Genomic DNA, 18251 nt, shown 5'->3' with positions numbered 1-18251 from the left:
TAACATTTTGAGAGAGCGCAGATTGACTTTATTTAATTAGACTGTTGGACTCAGCTGTAAAATGCATCACAGCTGTCAAATGCTAGCAGAGTTTTCAGAGCAGGTTGTTGGATGAGTGAGAATGAAACTTAAATTTTTTTCTGTATTGTAGTTACAGGGCATCAACTAGGCAGGAAAAAACCCTGAACTGCATAGTTGTAATAAATTAATATAACATGATGGAAATTTGTGTTCTACTTTTATTACGAGTTTGAGTTTGCTGTTAAGTCCAGTTTTGAGATGCAGTGTCCCACAGCTGCGTCTCTTTTCCACAAGCGCTAGTGCAAGCTACAAAAATGACATCGGGGATCAGCTATGATTTTGAAATGTGGCATTCTTTAAAACAAAATGTCCTATTGGCATGAATGTAATTTTGTGTTCAAAGTTCCTGATTGTAACATTGGAATTGACTCCAATGAAATTATGTGGAATGTATACAGATTTGTTTGAATATTTCACCACAGTTTGACATTTTTAATGGATTCTTTTTAATTTCCTTCCAAGTTCTGCTATTTCTACTTCAGAATTGATGTAAATCTAGTAGGCAAGTGTGATGAACAATGTAGTGGATTAGTAGTTAACCCATACCATTGGTTATGTTGTGTATTGCTGAACTGCTTATGACTGACTAGTCAGTGAGTAATAGTGAAAGATTCATTGCGTAAATGATTTAAGCGGTTGAAGATGTGGCAAATGGGAAGTGAAGCAAATTTATTCACTTAGAGGAACTTGGTAGCAGATAATTGCAATTTTCATTTTCAGTTTGTGAACCATTTTAAATTGTATTTTTTTAAATTTATGTCAAGCCTTGTTAGGAATTGGCACCCTTCTCCAGTTAGGCTCATGGCCCATTATAATCCAGATATTGCATTACAATGCATACACAACAAAGAAAATACATATGTGTTTTATTTGGTGGAGATTTGAGAACAGCTAAATAGAAGACCTAGTAGGTAAACCTAGTCTTATGATTCATCAAAGTTAAAGTTTATTTATTAGTCACAAGTAGTCTTGCATTAACACTGCAATGAAATTGCTGTGAAAATCCCCTAATCGCCTGATTCCACCATCTGTTCGGGTACACTGAAGGAGAATTTGGCATGGTCAGTGCACCTAACCTGCATATCTTTGGACTGTGGGAGGAAACATCAAGTAGACACAGAATGTGCAAACTCCACACGGACAATGACCCAAGCTGGGAATCGAACCCAGGTCCCTGGCACTGTGCGGCAGCAGTGCTAACACTGTGCTGCCCCATTTTTAAGCATTGTGTTCGAGAGTAAAGCTGTTAACAATTTGAGAGAAATGTCAGTTGCAGCAAACCATGACCAGTATTTGATGACCTCGCTCTTAAGGTGAACAGGGAATTCTGTTCTGTGAGCTGCACCTGCCCTGAATCGGTGCAGGCCTGGCGGTACAATTCCGGCCTATGTTCCAGTTCATTCAATAAAACTGTACAATTGAGTCTCTTGCAGTGCATTTTCTTCCTATTGGTGCCATGAACTTTTCTCTGCCTTTATTTGGACCAAGACTGCTTTGAGTCAGTAGTTAATAATGAACAATGCATATGAACTATTGTCATGTTCCTTTTTATTGTGCTTTTCTATGTTGTTTGACACATCATTTTTGCTATCATTTAAAATGCATTTAAATTGTTAAAGGATATTTACAATGCGGAAATAGCAGTTTGTATAAAGATGTTTTGTGTGCACATTCTGCGGTTATTTTCAGTGTCACCGTTCAAAACATCAGAAAGATCTGATTTAATTTTAACGTTCTGTTCTATTTCTTCTGGTTAAGGCTCTTTACCTTTATCTGGAGCAGCAAAAGGTCTGGAAGCATCATGATGGCCAATAAAAGGAACCTTGATCGTATGGATTCGCTTATTTGTAGCAAGATGCCTCGACTGGAGCATGAACACACTGGATTATCAGCAGGGTTCTGTAAACCGAGTCCCCTACCAAGTTATGCTTCAGAAAACCCTCTTAAGTATACTGGGTCTTATTTAGCATATCACCTTCGGAATCGTGATGGAACTAACCTGCAAGCAGCCTGGAATCAACCACGACCTTTTATGTCACACGTGGGTAGTCCAACAACCCAGTCGCAAACAGGTGATGCTTCGCGTCTCAGCAGCCACTTGTATCAGACAGAAACCGAAACTGGACCCCGACCATTTCAGCCGCCTGTGAATGAGAATGACAAACTTGACTTGGTCAAAGATTTGATGAACGTTCGGTCAAAATGGGTCACTTTCGTGGAACGACAGAAAGCCTTGAGAAAAAACCAGAATCTTTCAGGTGTGCTCTGTTCTTCTGCGATCGAGAAACACAATTTAATTTCACCTACTTTACCTAAAAACTGTGCAAGTGTAGCATTTCCACAGCCGGTGTATAGAAATAGCGTATGTTGTTCAGGAGCTGGTTGCCCTTTGGAAAATTCGATAGATCATTTTCGTAGAAGGGGACAGGAAACTGAATGGAGGATGCCACCTCCTGTTACGTCAAGTTGTTTGCTTGAGAATAACAATCAACTAATGCACAGTCTGCAATATAGTAATCCTCTTGCAAAAAATAACACGTTACATCATGGACCTGGCAACATACAAGTTAACTCTATGGGTAGAATCGCCAAAGAAACTGCAAAACCGCCTGGAGTGAGTTCACCTGTGTGTCGAGGGTATGGAACTTACAACAGCAACATTCTACAAGATTCCAGATATTCTGCACTCTCGTATGAAAACTCTAATGGAACTATACCAGGTCATGGCAATGCATCTATACATAACATGCAAGACTTTCAGAAAAATCCCTTGCATCCATTTGTGAGGACTGAAGGGCAACAAATGCAGCCACCTTTGTATTGTGATAAACTATCACCGCCAAAGTTTCCAATGCCAATTCAGCCAATGGTTTTGCATTCTCGGGACGCCATTTCAAACCAGCAAAGTGCAGGTACTTATTCCTTGTTACATCCACATAGCTACAAAGCACAGCTGGCCCATTATCCTGTTCCAAGCACAGGTGGGCAGATTACTGTATCCGGTTCCACTTATACAGGCCAACGTAATTCTGCGAATCCTTACGCACAGCCTCCAGAATCTCTCAGATATCCTGCGCGTTCTTCTCCTTCACAGCAGAAAAGTGTCTCTGTGACCAGCCCTTTGATTCACCCTGCATCGCAGCCTGTAGCGCGGCCAACCGAGTTTCAGCCACAAAGTCCCTCTGGAAACAAAGTCTCTCCGTCTCATCAAGATCCAATAAATGCAAGGCGTCCTTCACCAGATATGTTGCACTTCCGGCCACACGTCATAGATGCACAAGCAAATGAACGGTGCTACAACTCATTAAACTCACTTTATAATAAGGAATATGCTGGTCAGCAACAGTTGATAAGTAAACACAGTGCCTTTCACCCAGTGCTATCTGGAAAACACCTAAAGGGCCCACTTGAGAGACCTGCTGCCTCCCCTGCAGATCATAGACTAAAGGACACTTGTATGAAGGAGCATAGCCCAAACCTTCATATTTCATCCAATGGTGATCATGGCAGGCCTATATTCAGCAAAGAAGCTGAAAGCCTAAATAATAAACCAATGGCAAGCCCACCAAAAATACACACTATTAGTCCACCCAGAAGAACGTCTGTGATTAATTTCTCTCCTGCTTCCTCTCCTTCTAATGAAAGCAAGAGGGCAACTCCCCCTCCTTCCCCTCCTATGCCAGTGATAAATAATGTGTTCAGTCTGGCACCTTACAAAGCTTACCTGGAAGCCACGGGTCTGTTCTTTTCAAAGTGTCCAAAATGTCAGCAGGACTGTGATAAATCATGTTCATGTTCTTTGGAAAGTAAATCCCAAAACTACAGAGGGGACGATGTCATAGATCTGGACTCCAATAAGAAGAGCCCTCCAAGGGTCACAAAGACCATCAGTGAGTTGCAACCCAAAAATGCTGAATTGCAAAAAGGCGACCGCTCTGTGTGCGTAGAATCTGCTCATGAAAAAGTTGCATCAGCGGACAATGAGCTAAATAAAACAGTTAGTGAGAAGAATTCTTTAGACGTTGGATGCCAAGGGATTAATCTTTCTCCTGACCTCAGTAGCCTTGGAAATGGCACACCGCAGCAAAATGGTGCTTGTGATACAAGTTGCACAGTTGACCATGGCGATGGAAAGCTTGGGATGAGCAAAATGGATTCTGATATGGCCTTGGACCTGAGTGTTAAGACAAAAAATCCACTTTTGGAGGTCGTTCAGCAAACACCGGCTTCTGTTGAGATAGGAGAAGAATTGATCAGTGCTAAAGAAATAGCGAATGAAAAGGAAAAAAATACCACAGAATCCATGATTAGTGAAGAGAAACGAGAAAGCAAAGCACCAGCTATCGAGCAGGGTGATAAGGCAGTTATTACAAGCATTGAAACAAACAGCATGAGTGAGCGCCATAAGATAGAAATGAATAAATATAAAATACTGAGACCCGCACCTCCAAAAGTTGGCGAAAATAGTCTCGTTCGGTCACCTGAAGGCATAACAGAAGCTAAAAAAATTAGTTTAATTGGATCAGTTGACCCTTCGGTGTTAATTCTGCGACCCCTGAAACCTCTGAAGCGAATATTACCTGACGTGGCTAAATCCATTGTCAGTTCTGTTACAGAAGCTAGAAAAACGCCTTGTGAAACTAGAGTTGATTTGCCCTGCATTGGTGGATCAGTGCAGCAGGACAATGATGCCTACAATTATTTTGTGCATCTTCATCAGTCCTTGTGTGATATGATTACGCAGTCCGTGGCTGAAACCTCTGAGGAAGTTTTGCGTGCGTGCTTGCAGGACATCGAAGGACAAGAAAATCCCAAATTGAGGTCTTCCTCAAAGTCAAAGAACGGTACGAGAATCTTTGCGGCGCTGAAGATGTCAAAATCCAAAGGCATTTGGCGCAACCATGGCCAAGTTCCGCTGACTCTGCAAACACTGCTTTCTCACCTGGAGAGCTATATTTATTCTAGAACATGTCCCTTTCCCCACGTAATTCGGGCTGGCACGATTTTTATACCAATATATTTGGTCAAGGAGAAACTGTTTTCTAGTCTAAAGGGAGCGACGATTGATCAAGTCTTTCAGGAGCACAAAATAGAACTGCGACCGACTACCCTTTCTGAGGAGAAGAAACTGCAGAATGAGCTGCAGCTTCAAAGGTGTTCCTCCAGATTAATCAAGCTGCTTTCCTTAAAGCAGTTACCTGAAATCTATCAAGACTTGCTGGATGTCCTTTGGCACTCTTGTGTGAAAATTCATCTTGGTGAGTACTTGCCCACTTCACACTTTGAGTCAGGTGGGAGCAGTTCTTCAGGGAAGTTGTATCATCAAAATATTCTCAAATGGAAATTTTAACTCCACGAGCTGAAAGAGGTTTTTCTTTCAGGGGTTCTTTTGCTTTTTTAATTGACCCCTTTTATTTTTAATTTCATCAATAACCTTGTCTCAATTAAAAATTGCTCTGCATCTTAATATCTCTACCCAACCTACACTACTTAAATTTGCTTACCACTTTTCACATTCTCTTATCCTTCAGTTATCCATCTTCATTGTAACAATTAACTTATTTCTGTATGCTAATAATATCATTGAAAAAAAATGCATGTCTCCTGCAATTTCTGTTAAAATGCTAATGTTGGATCTTGTAAGAATACTAAACCCCAAAATACTGATTATAATACTAATCTTATTACTTTTCTTTTGGTGCAGAAATACTGTAACAGTCGTCAAACAGTTATCTGTGTGGAAACTGGAACTGCCCAGCCTTCTGGAAAACGTCCTATATAGAAGTTTTCCACACACGCACAAACCCACATATTGCTCTTTTTAATAGATTTCTTTGTAACTACAGCCAGGCTATTTTTGAAGAGACGCAATGGCTGGAATTCTTTGGTTGTGCATGTCCCGCTACTGCTGCCAGCAGGACCGGAGAATTTGGCACTCAGTCAAATCTCCATCCACAGCAGCAGGACCAGAGAATTTGACACTCAGCCAAATCTCCATTCACAGCAGCATGACTGGAAAATCCCAGCCAGCATTAAAATTATTCCTATTTCTACATTTGATCCTACTGTTCATATGCTCGGTTTGAAAATACTGGGAATTGGTTTTGGTGTTTTAAGAAAAAGAGGGGAAAAAATGGATAATGGCTTAACTTGTGTGTATATTTTATTTTTATTGACAGTTTACTTTCCCAAGACAAAATACTGTCTTTTAGGTATGAGGTGAGGCTCAAAGTGAAATAATGTCCGTGTTGGAATGCAATGGCCTATTTAACCCTTCCAGGACTCACTCGTTTGAGTATTAGTGACCATCTCCCTCCAGCGAATTCAATTACAATTTTGTTTGCTGAGTGGCAGTCAAGCGGGTCGAACATACTGGAAGATGCTAGCGAAGAATGATGCTCTCGAGTTGATGAAGTGACATTTTCGCGGGACCCCTTTTTCCTTTTAGGAGAGACCATGGTATCTGCCAGCTTACTTGATCAATGGCAAGAACCAAGCAGGTTGGAAACCAGAGTTCTAAGTCCTGAAAATGAGTGCAGTTACCTGAATACATAAGAATGCAATAACGGAAAAGCAGGGAAGCCCATCAAGTCAACTCAAATTCAATATGATCATTGCTGATCTTGGGCTTTAACTTCACTTTCCTTTCCATTCCCAATATCCTTTGATTCCCTGAAAATTATAGCTTGAGCCTTTGCAATCTTCTCTGCTATTTCCATTTAAAATCCCCAGGATGGAAGATACTGATTCTGGGGACTTGCTACTCCTTATAGTTCCAACATTTTTTTCATTGCTATTTTGTTTAAATTAATTTTGAATCCCTGTCCCCAGTGTAGTATTAGTTTTCCGGGATGTCTGGCCATCTGATCTCTTGCTCCTTATAGATATTAATACAAAATAATTATTTAATGAATCCACAATTTCCTTGTTTGTATTGACAATGTCAGCGGACAGGTCATTCCTCAAAGGTATGCCTTTGGGTCTGAACTGTTCTGTCACCCTTTAGTATCTTTGTATTCCCATTCACCAGAATTTGCCGCCTTGTGTGTTTGTGTTTTTTTTAGTTTTATGCTGTTCATAGAATCCCTACAGTGAAGAATGAGGCCATTTGGCCCATCAAGTCTGCACTGACCACAATCCCACCCAGGCCCCATTCCCTCACCCCACATATGTCCCCTGACACTGAGGGGCATTTTAGCATGTCCAATCAACCTAACCTGCCCACCTTTGGACTGTGGGAGGAAACCCACGCAGACTTGGGGAGAAAGTGCAGCTTCCGCACAGACGGTGACCCGAGGCCAGAATTGAACACGAATCACTGACGCTGTGTGGCAGCAGTGCTAACCACTGTGCCACCGTGGTACGTCTTTGGTCAGCTGTGATTTTCTTTCATTGGCTGGTAGTATCCCTTGGGGTGAGAACTTGTTTGAAAACAATTTTAAATCATGTAGAACATTTCCCACTGTTCAAGTTGTTTTACCCACTGTCCAGTTTATTATGAACATTTCCTGTCTCAATGCACTATCAGACTCTCCTAATCTTGTCTCTGTTACATGTTTCTGTCTTTAAACACTACGTTGAGCTCTATATTATGATCACTATTAGCAGCATTTATTTGAGGAGGGTAAGGGCAGAAATATGAGGCTAAATCAGAATTTAAATAAAATATTAACTTGAGTCATTTAGGAATTCTGACGCAACTAATTCGCAAAATTAAGTTGACTAACTGAAAGCATTTTAGAATGCAGAAATGAAAGCATAGTATTATTGAAATGTTGGAATATAAAATTCAGATCTGCCCTGAGCTCTAGCAGTGTCAATTTTATCAGCCCTACTCTAATTTTTTTTAAACAGAACCTTCTCCAAATATGTCCAACTTGCTCACTCCTACTTTGTTTTCACCTCCTGCCTGCTATTAAATTTAATGCCCCAGCCCATGCAAGCCCTCATTATAATTTTACTATCCAACACGTTTATTTGGTAGCACAAACTTTTGGAGCCCTGCTCCTTCATCAGATGCATGGAGAGTTGAGCTCACAAACAGGGAATATATAGGCATAAACTCAATTAAAAGATAATGGATGGAATGTGAGCCTTAACAGGTAATCAAGTCTTTACAGTTCCAGATCATATGAGTGGAGAGAGGGCTAAGCACAGGTTAGAGAGGTGTGAATTGTCTCCAGTCAGGACAGTTAATGAGATTTTGTAAGTGCAGGCAAGTCGTGGGTGTTACAGAAAGTGTGACATGAACCCAGGATCCTGGTTGAGGCCATCCTCATGTGTGCAGAACTCGATTATCAGTTTCTGCTCACTTGAACTGCGAATCAGTTTGCTTTCTCTTCCAGCTAGTTGTTTCAATCTCTAAATTTGTATTTAATAAAACCCCAATATGACCATTGTGCCTTCCTTGTTTTAGTGCCCAACTGTCTCTTACAAGTGCCATGGGCAATGCTGGGAGATTTATTAACTTTTATTTTGAAAGCATCAAATACAAGATGTAGTACAAATTTGCTTATGAGTAATAATACTTAAAACTACTTTCCACTAGTACTTCATAAGCTTAGAATGACAAAGTAGTTGATAAAGAAGAGTAGGATAAACTATGAAGCTGGGCTAGCGCTTAATATAAAAAGGATAGCAAGAGTTTTTATAAATACACAAAAAGGAAGAGGCTGGCTAGGGTGAACGTTGGACCCTTAGAGGATGAGAGGGGGGACTTAGTGGTAGGGGATGGGGAAATGGCTGAGGCCCTGAATAACTTTTTTGTTTCGGTCTTCACGGAGGAGGACGTGAATAATTTGCTGGGTGTTAGCGTTGGAAGGATGGTAGGAGTGGAGGGCCTGAATGACATTATTGTTACTAGAGAGGCAGTGCTCGACAGACTGGAGGGACTGATTGTGGACGAGTCCCCAGGACTGGATGGAATGCATCCAAGGGTTCTGAAGGAAATGGCGGAGGTGGTAGTGGACGCCTCGGTGATTATTTTCCAAACCTCGCTGGATTCCGGGGAAGTGCCGGAAGATTGGAAAACGGCTAATGTTACGCCATTGTTTAAGAAGGGTGGCAGGCAAAAGGCGGGGAATTATAGGCCAGTTAGTTTAACATCTGTTGTAGGAAAAATGTTAGAATCCGTGATCAAGGAGAAAATAGCGAGGCATCTTGAGGAGAATTGTTTGGTAGAGCAGACGCAGCACGGTTTCGTTTAGGGGAAGTCGTGTCTGACAAATTTATTGGAGTTCTATGAGGATGTGTCTAGGGCGGTGGATAGAGGAGAGCCGGTGGATGTGGTGTTTCTTGATTTTCAGAAGGCGTTTGACAAGGTGCCTCACAAGAGGTTATTACAGAAGGTCAGGGGGCATGGAGTTGGGGTTAGCGTGGATAGAGCATTGGCTGTCAAATAGGAGGCAGAGAGTGGGGGTCAATGGGTGCTATTCGGATTGGAGGTTGGTGACTAGTGGAGTGCCCCAGAGGTCGGTGCTGGGGCCTCAGCTATTCACCATTTATATAGATGATCTGGAGGAGGGAACAAAGTGTATGGTGTCGAAATTTGCTGATGACACCAAGATTGGTGGAACGGCAAATTGTGCGGTGGGTGTGGAGAGTCTGCAGAAGGATCTAGATAGGCTAGGCAAATGGGCCAGGAACTGGCAAATGGAATTTAATGTTGGCAAATGTGAGGTTGTCCACTTTGGTAGGAAGGACTATTACTTACGTGGCGAAAAACTGCAGCATGCGACTGTGCAGAGGGACCTCGGGGTCCTTGTGCATGAGTCGCAAAAACCCAGCTTGCAGGTGCAGCAGGTGGTCAGGAAGGCGAATGGGATGCTGGCCTTCATAGCGAGGGGGATTGAATATAAAAATAGGGAGGTCTTGCTGCAGCTGTATAGGGCACTGGTGAGGCCGCAGCTGGAGTACTGTGTGCAGTTTTGGTGGCCGCACTTACGCAAGGATATTTTGGCCTTGGAGGGAGTGCAGAGGAGGTTTACTAGGCTGATTCCGGAGTTGAGGGGGTTGAGCTATGAGGAGAGGCTGAATAAACTAGGCTTGTACTCGTTAGAGTTTAGAAGAATGAGGGGAGATCTCATTGAGACATATAAGATGTTGAATGGGATGGATAGGATAGAGGTGGAGAGGCTCTTCCCGCTCAGAAAGGACAGTAGGACTAGAGGGCACAGCCTCAGGATAAAGGGCGGGGGGCGGTTTAGAACAGAGTTGAGGAGGAACTTCTTCACTCAAAGGGTGGTGAATCTCTGGAATTCTCTGCCCGTTGAAGTGGTGGAGGCTGCCTCGCTCAATATTTTTAAGACGCAGGTTGATAGGTTTTTGATAGGCAACGGTTATGGGGAGAGGGCGGGAATGTGGAACTGAGCCACGACAGATCAGCCGTGATCTTACTGAATGGCGGGGCAGGCTCGAGGGGCTAGATGGCCTACTCCTCCTATATCTTATGTTCGCTTATTAGTGTCACAAGTAGGCTTACATTAACACTGCAATGAAGTTACTGTGAAACCCCCCTAACCACCACCTGTTCGGGTACTCTGAGAGACAATTATAACATGGCCAGCCCGCCTTTTGGATCGTGGGAGCAAACCGGAGCACCCAGAGGGAACCCACGCAGACAACAGGAAGAATGTGCAGAGAGTGATCCAATCGACATTCAAACTCTGGTCCCTGGGGTTGTGCTAACCACTGTGCTGCCCCCAAATAATTGTCTTAATCAGTTTTATTTAATGGAAAAAAATTGGTATCTTGAAGCTAAGATTTCTATTTTTAAATACCTAGAGGAGGTATACTTTTCTCATTAGTTTCTAGCAATGCAAAGTTTTATTTTTTGATATCCAGGCCCATAAACACAGGGGCAATTAAATGAGTTATTTTTATCCTAGTGTTGATAAATGCCTATCCTTGCCTAAGAACATTGCCCTACTAGACCAGTATAGTGTTCTGTTTTTGACACCAATTACCCTCATTGGGTTAAGTTTGCTCTTGATGTCAAATTAGGGTAATGTTGTGTTCTGGGTCCATAAATTGAAACTACCCCAAACACTTCATACATTTCGTCAGTTAACAAAGACTCTTAATTTATCAGACGTGGGCTGCATTCAACTCCAAGTAATTACTTATTAGGCTTGATTGCATTGCATGATGGCACAGTGGTTAGCATCACTGCATCACAGTGCCAGGAACCCTGATTTAATTCCTGGCTTGGCTCACCATCTATGCAGAGTTTGCATGGTCTGCTGGTGTCTAGGTGGGTTTCCTCCCACAGTCCGAAAGATGTGCTGGTTAGGTGCATTGGTCATGATAAATTCTTCCCCAGTGTACCCAAACAGGCACTAAAGTCTGGTGACTATGGAATTTTCATAGTAACTTCATTGCAGTGTTAATGTAATCCTACTTGTAACACTAAGCATTAAACTTAAAAGTGAATTACCAATGTCCCACCACCCACTGACTTTGTTCAGTTGCTTTACCCTCTTTCTTCACACATTCTGACTTGATGTGATTTCCCATTTCTAAACTTGTACAACATAATTATGTCCTATTATTTTATTGCAAGTATGAAATTGTAATATTACCTCCATCCCTGAGTTCATAGTTGACTTTTTCTTTATGCTGTCTTTTTTCCTCCCTTCTACTTTTCCTACTTCTCTTTGCTGAGGCAACTTCTGTGGTTGTCTATTGTAGTTCATCTTGCTCGAGTGTCAGCCCCTAGACAATGGGCTTTAAGGAAGGGAGGATTATACTGAGTTCACCTGTACCAATGTCCGCACACTAGTTTGCAGAGAGACATTGGGTAACAACTAGGTGACCTGTCGAGCCTGAAGTTTGAGGCTGATGATTCCAAGCTGAGATTGGCAAACTGAGTTCAGACTAGCAGTTGAAACGAGAATCATCCTGGTCTATATCATTCTATCATGAGTTAAGGAGCAATAAACATTTATTCCAACCTTCTGAGTAAAGTGCTTATAACTATTTTCCTCCATCCTGTACAGTGAATTTATGCAGGAATACATTGTACAGCACACAGCAGTCAAATTTCTGCAGTAGGTTCCAGAGAAAGTGTTTCTTTATTTGAGTCAGTTGATTTTTGAGAGTTAAAATCTTGGAATATCATTTCAGTGATGGTTTCTGTCTTGTCCTGGAGATTTAGCGAAAGACATTGCCTCATGACCAGCTAGCGGCTCTGACTTAAATAGTGTCTTGTTTTTTTAGGAAAAAATAAGTCAAGTTTCTCTATTCCTGCAGGGTCCAGTGTGAGCAGCAGCAGGTCTGTTTCACATCTCTCCCAATTTTTCCTAGTCATTGAAAATGTTAAAACTGCAATGCCCATTTCCTGCCAAGTGGGAATGGTTGAAATAAATGTTAGCATTATGGCTGCTTCAAATCCTATTTTCTTCTGTCCTGTCCATGGAAGTTTGTATTGAGGCATAGATTCCATAATTGGAATCTTTAATAGACTAAATTGACTTTTTTGTGATTGGTGCAGTGTAAACTTTCCATTTGGAATCAAAATGAAATGACTTTGTGACATTAAAAATCTGTTAAATGGTCAAATGGTGGAACTAGCTCATTATTGCATGTACTTTGGGCTCGGTCTGAAGGTTAACAAACATGCAACACTGCACATGTTTATCTCAGCTCTAGCTCTTTAAAGTTCTCTCACTCTCAAAGTGCCTTCCTATACTAGGATTATTAGTCTTGTGCAATTCAAAGATTAAAGACTAGTCTTCATACACCAACTTTCCTATCTGCTGCAAATCTTGCTCTAGAGAGAACTTTCAGTCTTGGGCTGTTAATTTGAAAAAAATGCATTCCCTGGTTTTTTACATTCCCTGGCAGCCTGAGGTTTTCAGCACCCTAGTAACAACTTGGTTCAGTTATTTTCCCTGTGGGGGAAAAATGCACAATGCCTATCTTAGCCCAAGAAAGCAACATCTACAAGACCAATTTATTTTTGCCACCACGTATTTTTTATTGGGCTCAGTTTGCTTATTGATGGCATATCGGTGTAATTTTGTAACTCCAACTGCCCCAATTCATTTCATGCAAAATGCATTAAATAGGTAAGAAGATTCTCTTACCCGCTGTGGGGAAGTGTGGTGTTGTCACTGGATTAGTAATCCAGAGACCCCGGATTCAAATCCCATCACGGCAGATGGTGAAGTTTGCATTCGATAAATATCTGGAATTAAAAGTCTAATTATGACTGAAACCATTGTCAATTGTTATAAAAACCCATCTGGTTCACTAACTTCCTTAAGGAAGGAAATCTTACCTGGTCTGGCCTACACGTGATTCCTGACCCACAGAAATGCCTGCTGAAATGAAATTAGGGATGGGCAATAAATGCTGGCCTACAGCACCCACATCCTATAAATATAAAAAATTAAATTTGCTGTAAAGAAAAGACTAATCAGGATGTAAAACCAATTGAGCTTGAAATCTACTTTTTCCCCCTTCTAGTGATGAGTGTCTTTTGGAAAGTTCTCAGCTATGTAGAATCATAAAATCCCTACTGTGCAGAAGGAGGCCATTCAGTCCATCAAGTCTGCACCGACTGCAAGCCCTTTCCCCATAAACTCATTTACTTACCTAGCTAGTTCCCTTGACACTAAGGGGTAATTTAGCATGGCCGATGTCTTTCGTACTGAGGGAAACCGCAGCACCTGGAGGAAACCCATACAGACACGGGGAGAACGTGCAGACTCCACACACTCTTCCAAGCTGGGAATCTAACCAGGGTCCCTGGTGGTGTGAGGCAGCAGTGCTAACCACTGTGCCACCATGGTCACATGGAGCCTTTTTAAAGATTGAGGACTTCTCTGCCTCGCGTCTTTTTTTTTTGCATCTTCCTACACAAACGTGAATCTAAATTCAATTTTGAATTTGTACATTATAGAGGTCTCAAATTGAAGGCCAGATATTCAGGTTATGCTAAAATAAAAGCACAATACTGTGGATGCTGGAATCTGAAACAAAAATAGAAAATGCTGGAAAATCTTAGGTCTGACAGCATCTGCGGAGAGAGAATAGAGCCCAGATGAAACGTCATCCAGACTTGAAACGTTGGCTCTATTCTCCCCGCAGATGCTGTCAGACCTGCAGAGATTTTCAAGCATTTTCTGCATTTGTATCCAGGTTATGCCCCTGATTGAGCATTTCAAGTTGTCTTCTGGCTGATAAGGTCACACTGTCTTCCTGAATGTAAAATGAGTCACCTTGGGAGACTTGCAAAGTAAACAAAGTGGGAGAGGAAGGGCAAAAGAGATTATTATTATTACCAAATAAAGGTTTTGGATTTTTTCCAAATAATGCTATGGTGTTAGTTGTGGCCAGCCATTTTAATTACCTTTTAAATATTTTCTAGCCAACAAGATCTGAAGAACAATGATTTCAAAGTTGGAATATATTAGACTTGTAAGTCTTACATTAATAGTTAAAGATCACTGTAAATAAATTTATTTTTTGCAGATCTACCTTCACATGTTGGTCTAGATGCTCCAGTGCAGGTATCTGTTAACCAAGAGTTTTGAATCCTGTAGCACTTTTTTTTTGTTTTCTTTCTTAAACGTTTGTCTGAAATGTTAATGAGACGTTTTCTTCTTTAAATCAAGGTGAGCAAAGTGATGAAGGAGACGACAAAAACGTGAAGGAGACGACTATCGCTTCGCCTCCGGCCGACGGGGCTGCTCATGAAAAGCAAACACAGACTAGTTCCACAGAAATCAAAAACGTAACAGAAGCAAGCACTGCTAGTTCGAAAGTGAGGCCTGACAATGGAACTGCCGTAGGTAAACGCAATGTAAAGCTTAGGAAAAGGCAAAGGAAAATAAAAGCTACAACCTCATCCGTAAAGCCTAACCTTAAATCTGCTGATTCAAAAGAGAGTTCACAATCTGTGCAGAAAGTGAAGCTGGAATTGGTCGTCCCTTCAGAGAAAACGTCTTGTGCAGAGCCTGTTCAGGATGCTGGTAGCACGCAGTCGGAAAAGGAGTCCCAGCCAGGTCCTGGCAAATTGCGAAAAGAAGCAAAGGGGGATTTAGCTGATAAGGCTTTCGTGAAAGGTAATTTTGTAAAGAAGTGCAGTACTTTGGTTGTTCGACTGAATCGAGTGGCCATCAACGAGGACAGTAAAGGGACAGGCATTTCTTGCACCAGAAAGACCAAGGAACCCCAAATACCAATGAGAAAAAAGAACAATGGTGCATTGAGGCCAACGAGGAGCACGTCTAAAGTACTGCATCTTCGTAGCTCAATTGTGCGGTTAAAATTTCAGAAACCCAGGCAAACTGTGCCATGCAGAAACATGGTGCTGAAATCTATTGCTGCAAGAAAGCCATTATTAACGCACAATTCCCAACGACTGGATCAGAAAATGACCAAGCCCCTGTCATGCAGGAAACGTCAAGGGAAAGAGTACCCAAACCTTGTGGGCAAACGCATTAAGCATCTGTATGAGGAAAAGGATAAGTCGGAGTCCTGGTATAAAGGTGTAGTGGTCAGAGTACATGAGAAGCACCAGAATCCTTTAAAAACCGTGTATGAAGTTAAATACGACACTGAACCTGATTGGCAGTACTACCTTGAACTCTTGCAGGATTATGAAAATGGGTGGCTAAGGGTTGACGACTGACCTGTAGAACTCAGCATTGTTTCAGTGTCTACAATGGCGATCTCAGAACACCTGCCCATGACTGGCAAAAGTAAACTTGAATCGTAGATGTCGATCCAGGGGAAGTAACTCATCAGGTCTTTTTGTTATTTTGTTCACTTTGCAGGGAAAAAGATGCTGCAGGCCCAATGTTCCTTCTGATTTTTTGTTTGGAACAAAGGGTCCTTTTAAATATTTTGTGTGGTTAAAGACCAATTTGGACAGCCTACGCAAGGGCTTTTGAGGTTGCTGCACAGTAATAAGAAAACATCATGGGTCTCCATCCCAAAAGCAGAGAATATTTTGAGTGCTCTGACTTCAACATCTGAGAATGTCCAAAGGAAATGGGAAGCAAATAATATTCCTATTAAACCGATGATCAGTGTTTGCTTGTCGCAGAAGATATGATCCAAGAAAGGACTAATAGTAAATCTCATCCTATTGCAATTCCTGATCTAAGGATTAATCTTTTCTAATTGTTTTGCATTATTTTCTGATGTTTCCCCTTGTGAAGATGCTGACTCTTTGGGGCACATTCCTTGTGCCAACAATAGCCTTCAGTCCTTGACCAAGTAACTGTTTTTTCGTGCGACAGCCAAGTTCCGAGAGCTGGTGGGATGTTTAGTGATGGGGAGCATCACAGCCGAGTCCAGTTGCTGTGGGATGCCCACACGTGGTAGTTCCCAGTTGAAATTGCTGGTGGCCATTCAAAATTGTGACCCTGGATTTCCTTTTTCCCAGCTTTAAGCCAAGGTTATGGAGGTCAGTTGGGGACCCCTCGACCATATCTCCAGTAGAAATGAGCTAATTCAGGACTGTGATTTATAATTTAACAGATTGCGCACAGCAAAATAACATTTAATCATTGAGTGTTTTCTGCTGTGTAGCAATTTTTATATCACAGCCATTCAAATTCAGTTTAGTAATTTCAGATCTGTAGGTTTAATTAATTTCAATCATAACAGCACAATTGTTGGCTCCTTCCCACCTCGTTCCTACGTTGTCCATTTGCGCATCTCAAGTGGGGAGGTGGATGCTCGCAGAGCTTTGAATTATGCTTCATGCAAAAAAGAAACATGCTGCTTGTTGGCCACTGGTGTAATATTTATCAGGAATTGACTGGTACTACAGACCTTTTGTTTCAGTATATTAGCAAGTTAAAACCAATTTCTGTTGGGCGGCAATTCCACAAACATCAACAATGTTTGTGGAATTGCCGTGAGTTTGGTTTTTTTAAATGTATTTCTGATACTTTCAGCCCCTCTATGCAATCATTTTGAGAAAAATACCTCTTCCCCGTTTCCCTCCACCCAATGAGAGCTTGTATTTATAATGCACTCGCCTTGTGAACTCTTGGGACAAGTATGATTTTCTAAATTGTTACTGGTGTACAGACTAAGATAAATTGGGGCATTGATAACTAGTGTTTTTGTATGTACTTTTTGTAATAAATGTAAAACTTAACTCGTTAAGTTAAAGATGTTACTGTTACATGTTTGCAGTTGATGTTGAAATACTACATATGAAAATGGTAGGTTGACAAAACATTTTACAAACTCCTTTGTGTATCCTTTTGTATAAAGATTTGAAACAACTTTGAATTTTGTCTTTCCTTTTTGTGTGGTGTGTACTTGTGTAACAACCTTTATGGCTCAACATGCTGCATCCATGGTAGGGGAACAGTTGCTACGTGGCTTGTGTCCTGCAATCCAAAGGCATCCTCAAGTCCTGTTTTAGCTGATTGGACAAATCAAGTGGAACTCTGCATATGGTCTCGTCTGCAGGCATCATAGCACCACACTCAACTGTTAACACCATAATGAAGAACCAGTTAACTGCTGCTAGAAGCTAAAGGACCTTTAAGGAGGAGAATGCACAGATAAAAGAGAATCAAGACCCTATGTTAAATAAATGTCTTTTGTTTTTGAAGTGTAGCTACTGTTGTGGGAAATTTGTACAAAATTAAGTCCCACAACCAGCAACAAAATAAATGAGTAGGTTACCTGGCTTGTGTGTTGAATGAGTGATAACTATTAGCCAATACTTCAGGGGAGCTCACAATCTAATTTGCACCTTGTGCCATGAGCTTTTTTAAGGCCAGTCGGGGCCTCAAGTTCGACATTTCAACTCAAAAGAACAACTGGAAGGACCTCGCATCAGTACAGCAATCACTCCGTCCTCCTTTAGTCTCCAGTTTTAAACCGGCAACCCTGTAACTTGGAGGTGAGTCTAATACTGCCAAGCATTGAAGATACCGGACAGGATGTGGGGCAGGACCGGCAGAGCTAGAGCAATTCACAACCAACAGCCTGAAGCTTTCACTAACGATTGACTAGTCAGATATATTCATTTGTGCCTATTCCCTTTGCACACCCTTCATATTCTTGACTGTCAAAAACATTGACCGTTCATGAGCACTGGCAACACCTAAACCCTCAAAAGTTAACCTAGAATTCTGATGGTTTCTTGATATTTGAGCAAGTCATATTTGTGTAACATTTTCCTGAAACTTTTG

The 18251-nt window shown here is 41.5% G+C and overlaps 1 protein-coding gene across 4 annotated transcripts in view; it reads left to right on the top strand.

Annotated features, from left to right (window-relative positions):
- The window catches only part of c32h15orf39 (chromosome 32 C15orf39 homolog), a 74372-nt gene extending 57041 nt beyond the window's left edge, over positions 1-17331 (top strand). For all 4 annotated transcript variants that reach the window (XM_080216254.1, XM_080216255.1, XM_080216256.1 and 1 more), the window contains 2 exons: positions 1840-5339; positions 14700-17331. In XM_080216254.1, the coding sequence (XP_080072380.1) occupies positions 1883-5339; positions 14700-15718 (4476 nt within the window). In that variant the 5' untranslated portion in view covers positions 1840-1882 and the 3' untranslated portion in view covers positions 15719-17331. The remainder of the gene's footprint in view (positions 1-1839; positions 5340-14699) is intronic.
- The last annotated feature ends 920 nt before the right edge of the window (positions 17332-18251 follow it).

This window comes from Carcharhinus amblyrhynchos, chromosome 32 (genome assembly GCF_965287045.1).
Source record: "Carcharhinus amblyrhynchos chromosome 32, sCarAmb.v2.hapA, whole genome shotgun sequence".
Taxonomy (NCBI): domain Eukaryota; kingdom Metazoa; phylum Chordata; class Chondrichthyes; order Carcharhiniformes; family Carcharhinidae; genus Carcharhinus; species Carcharhinus amblyrhynchos.
This window is presented reverse-complemented; position numbering and strand designations above follow the sequence as displayed.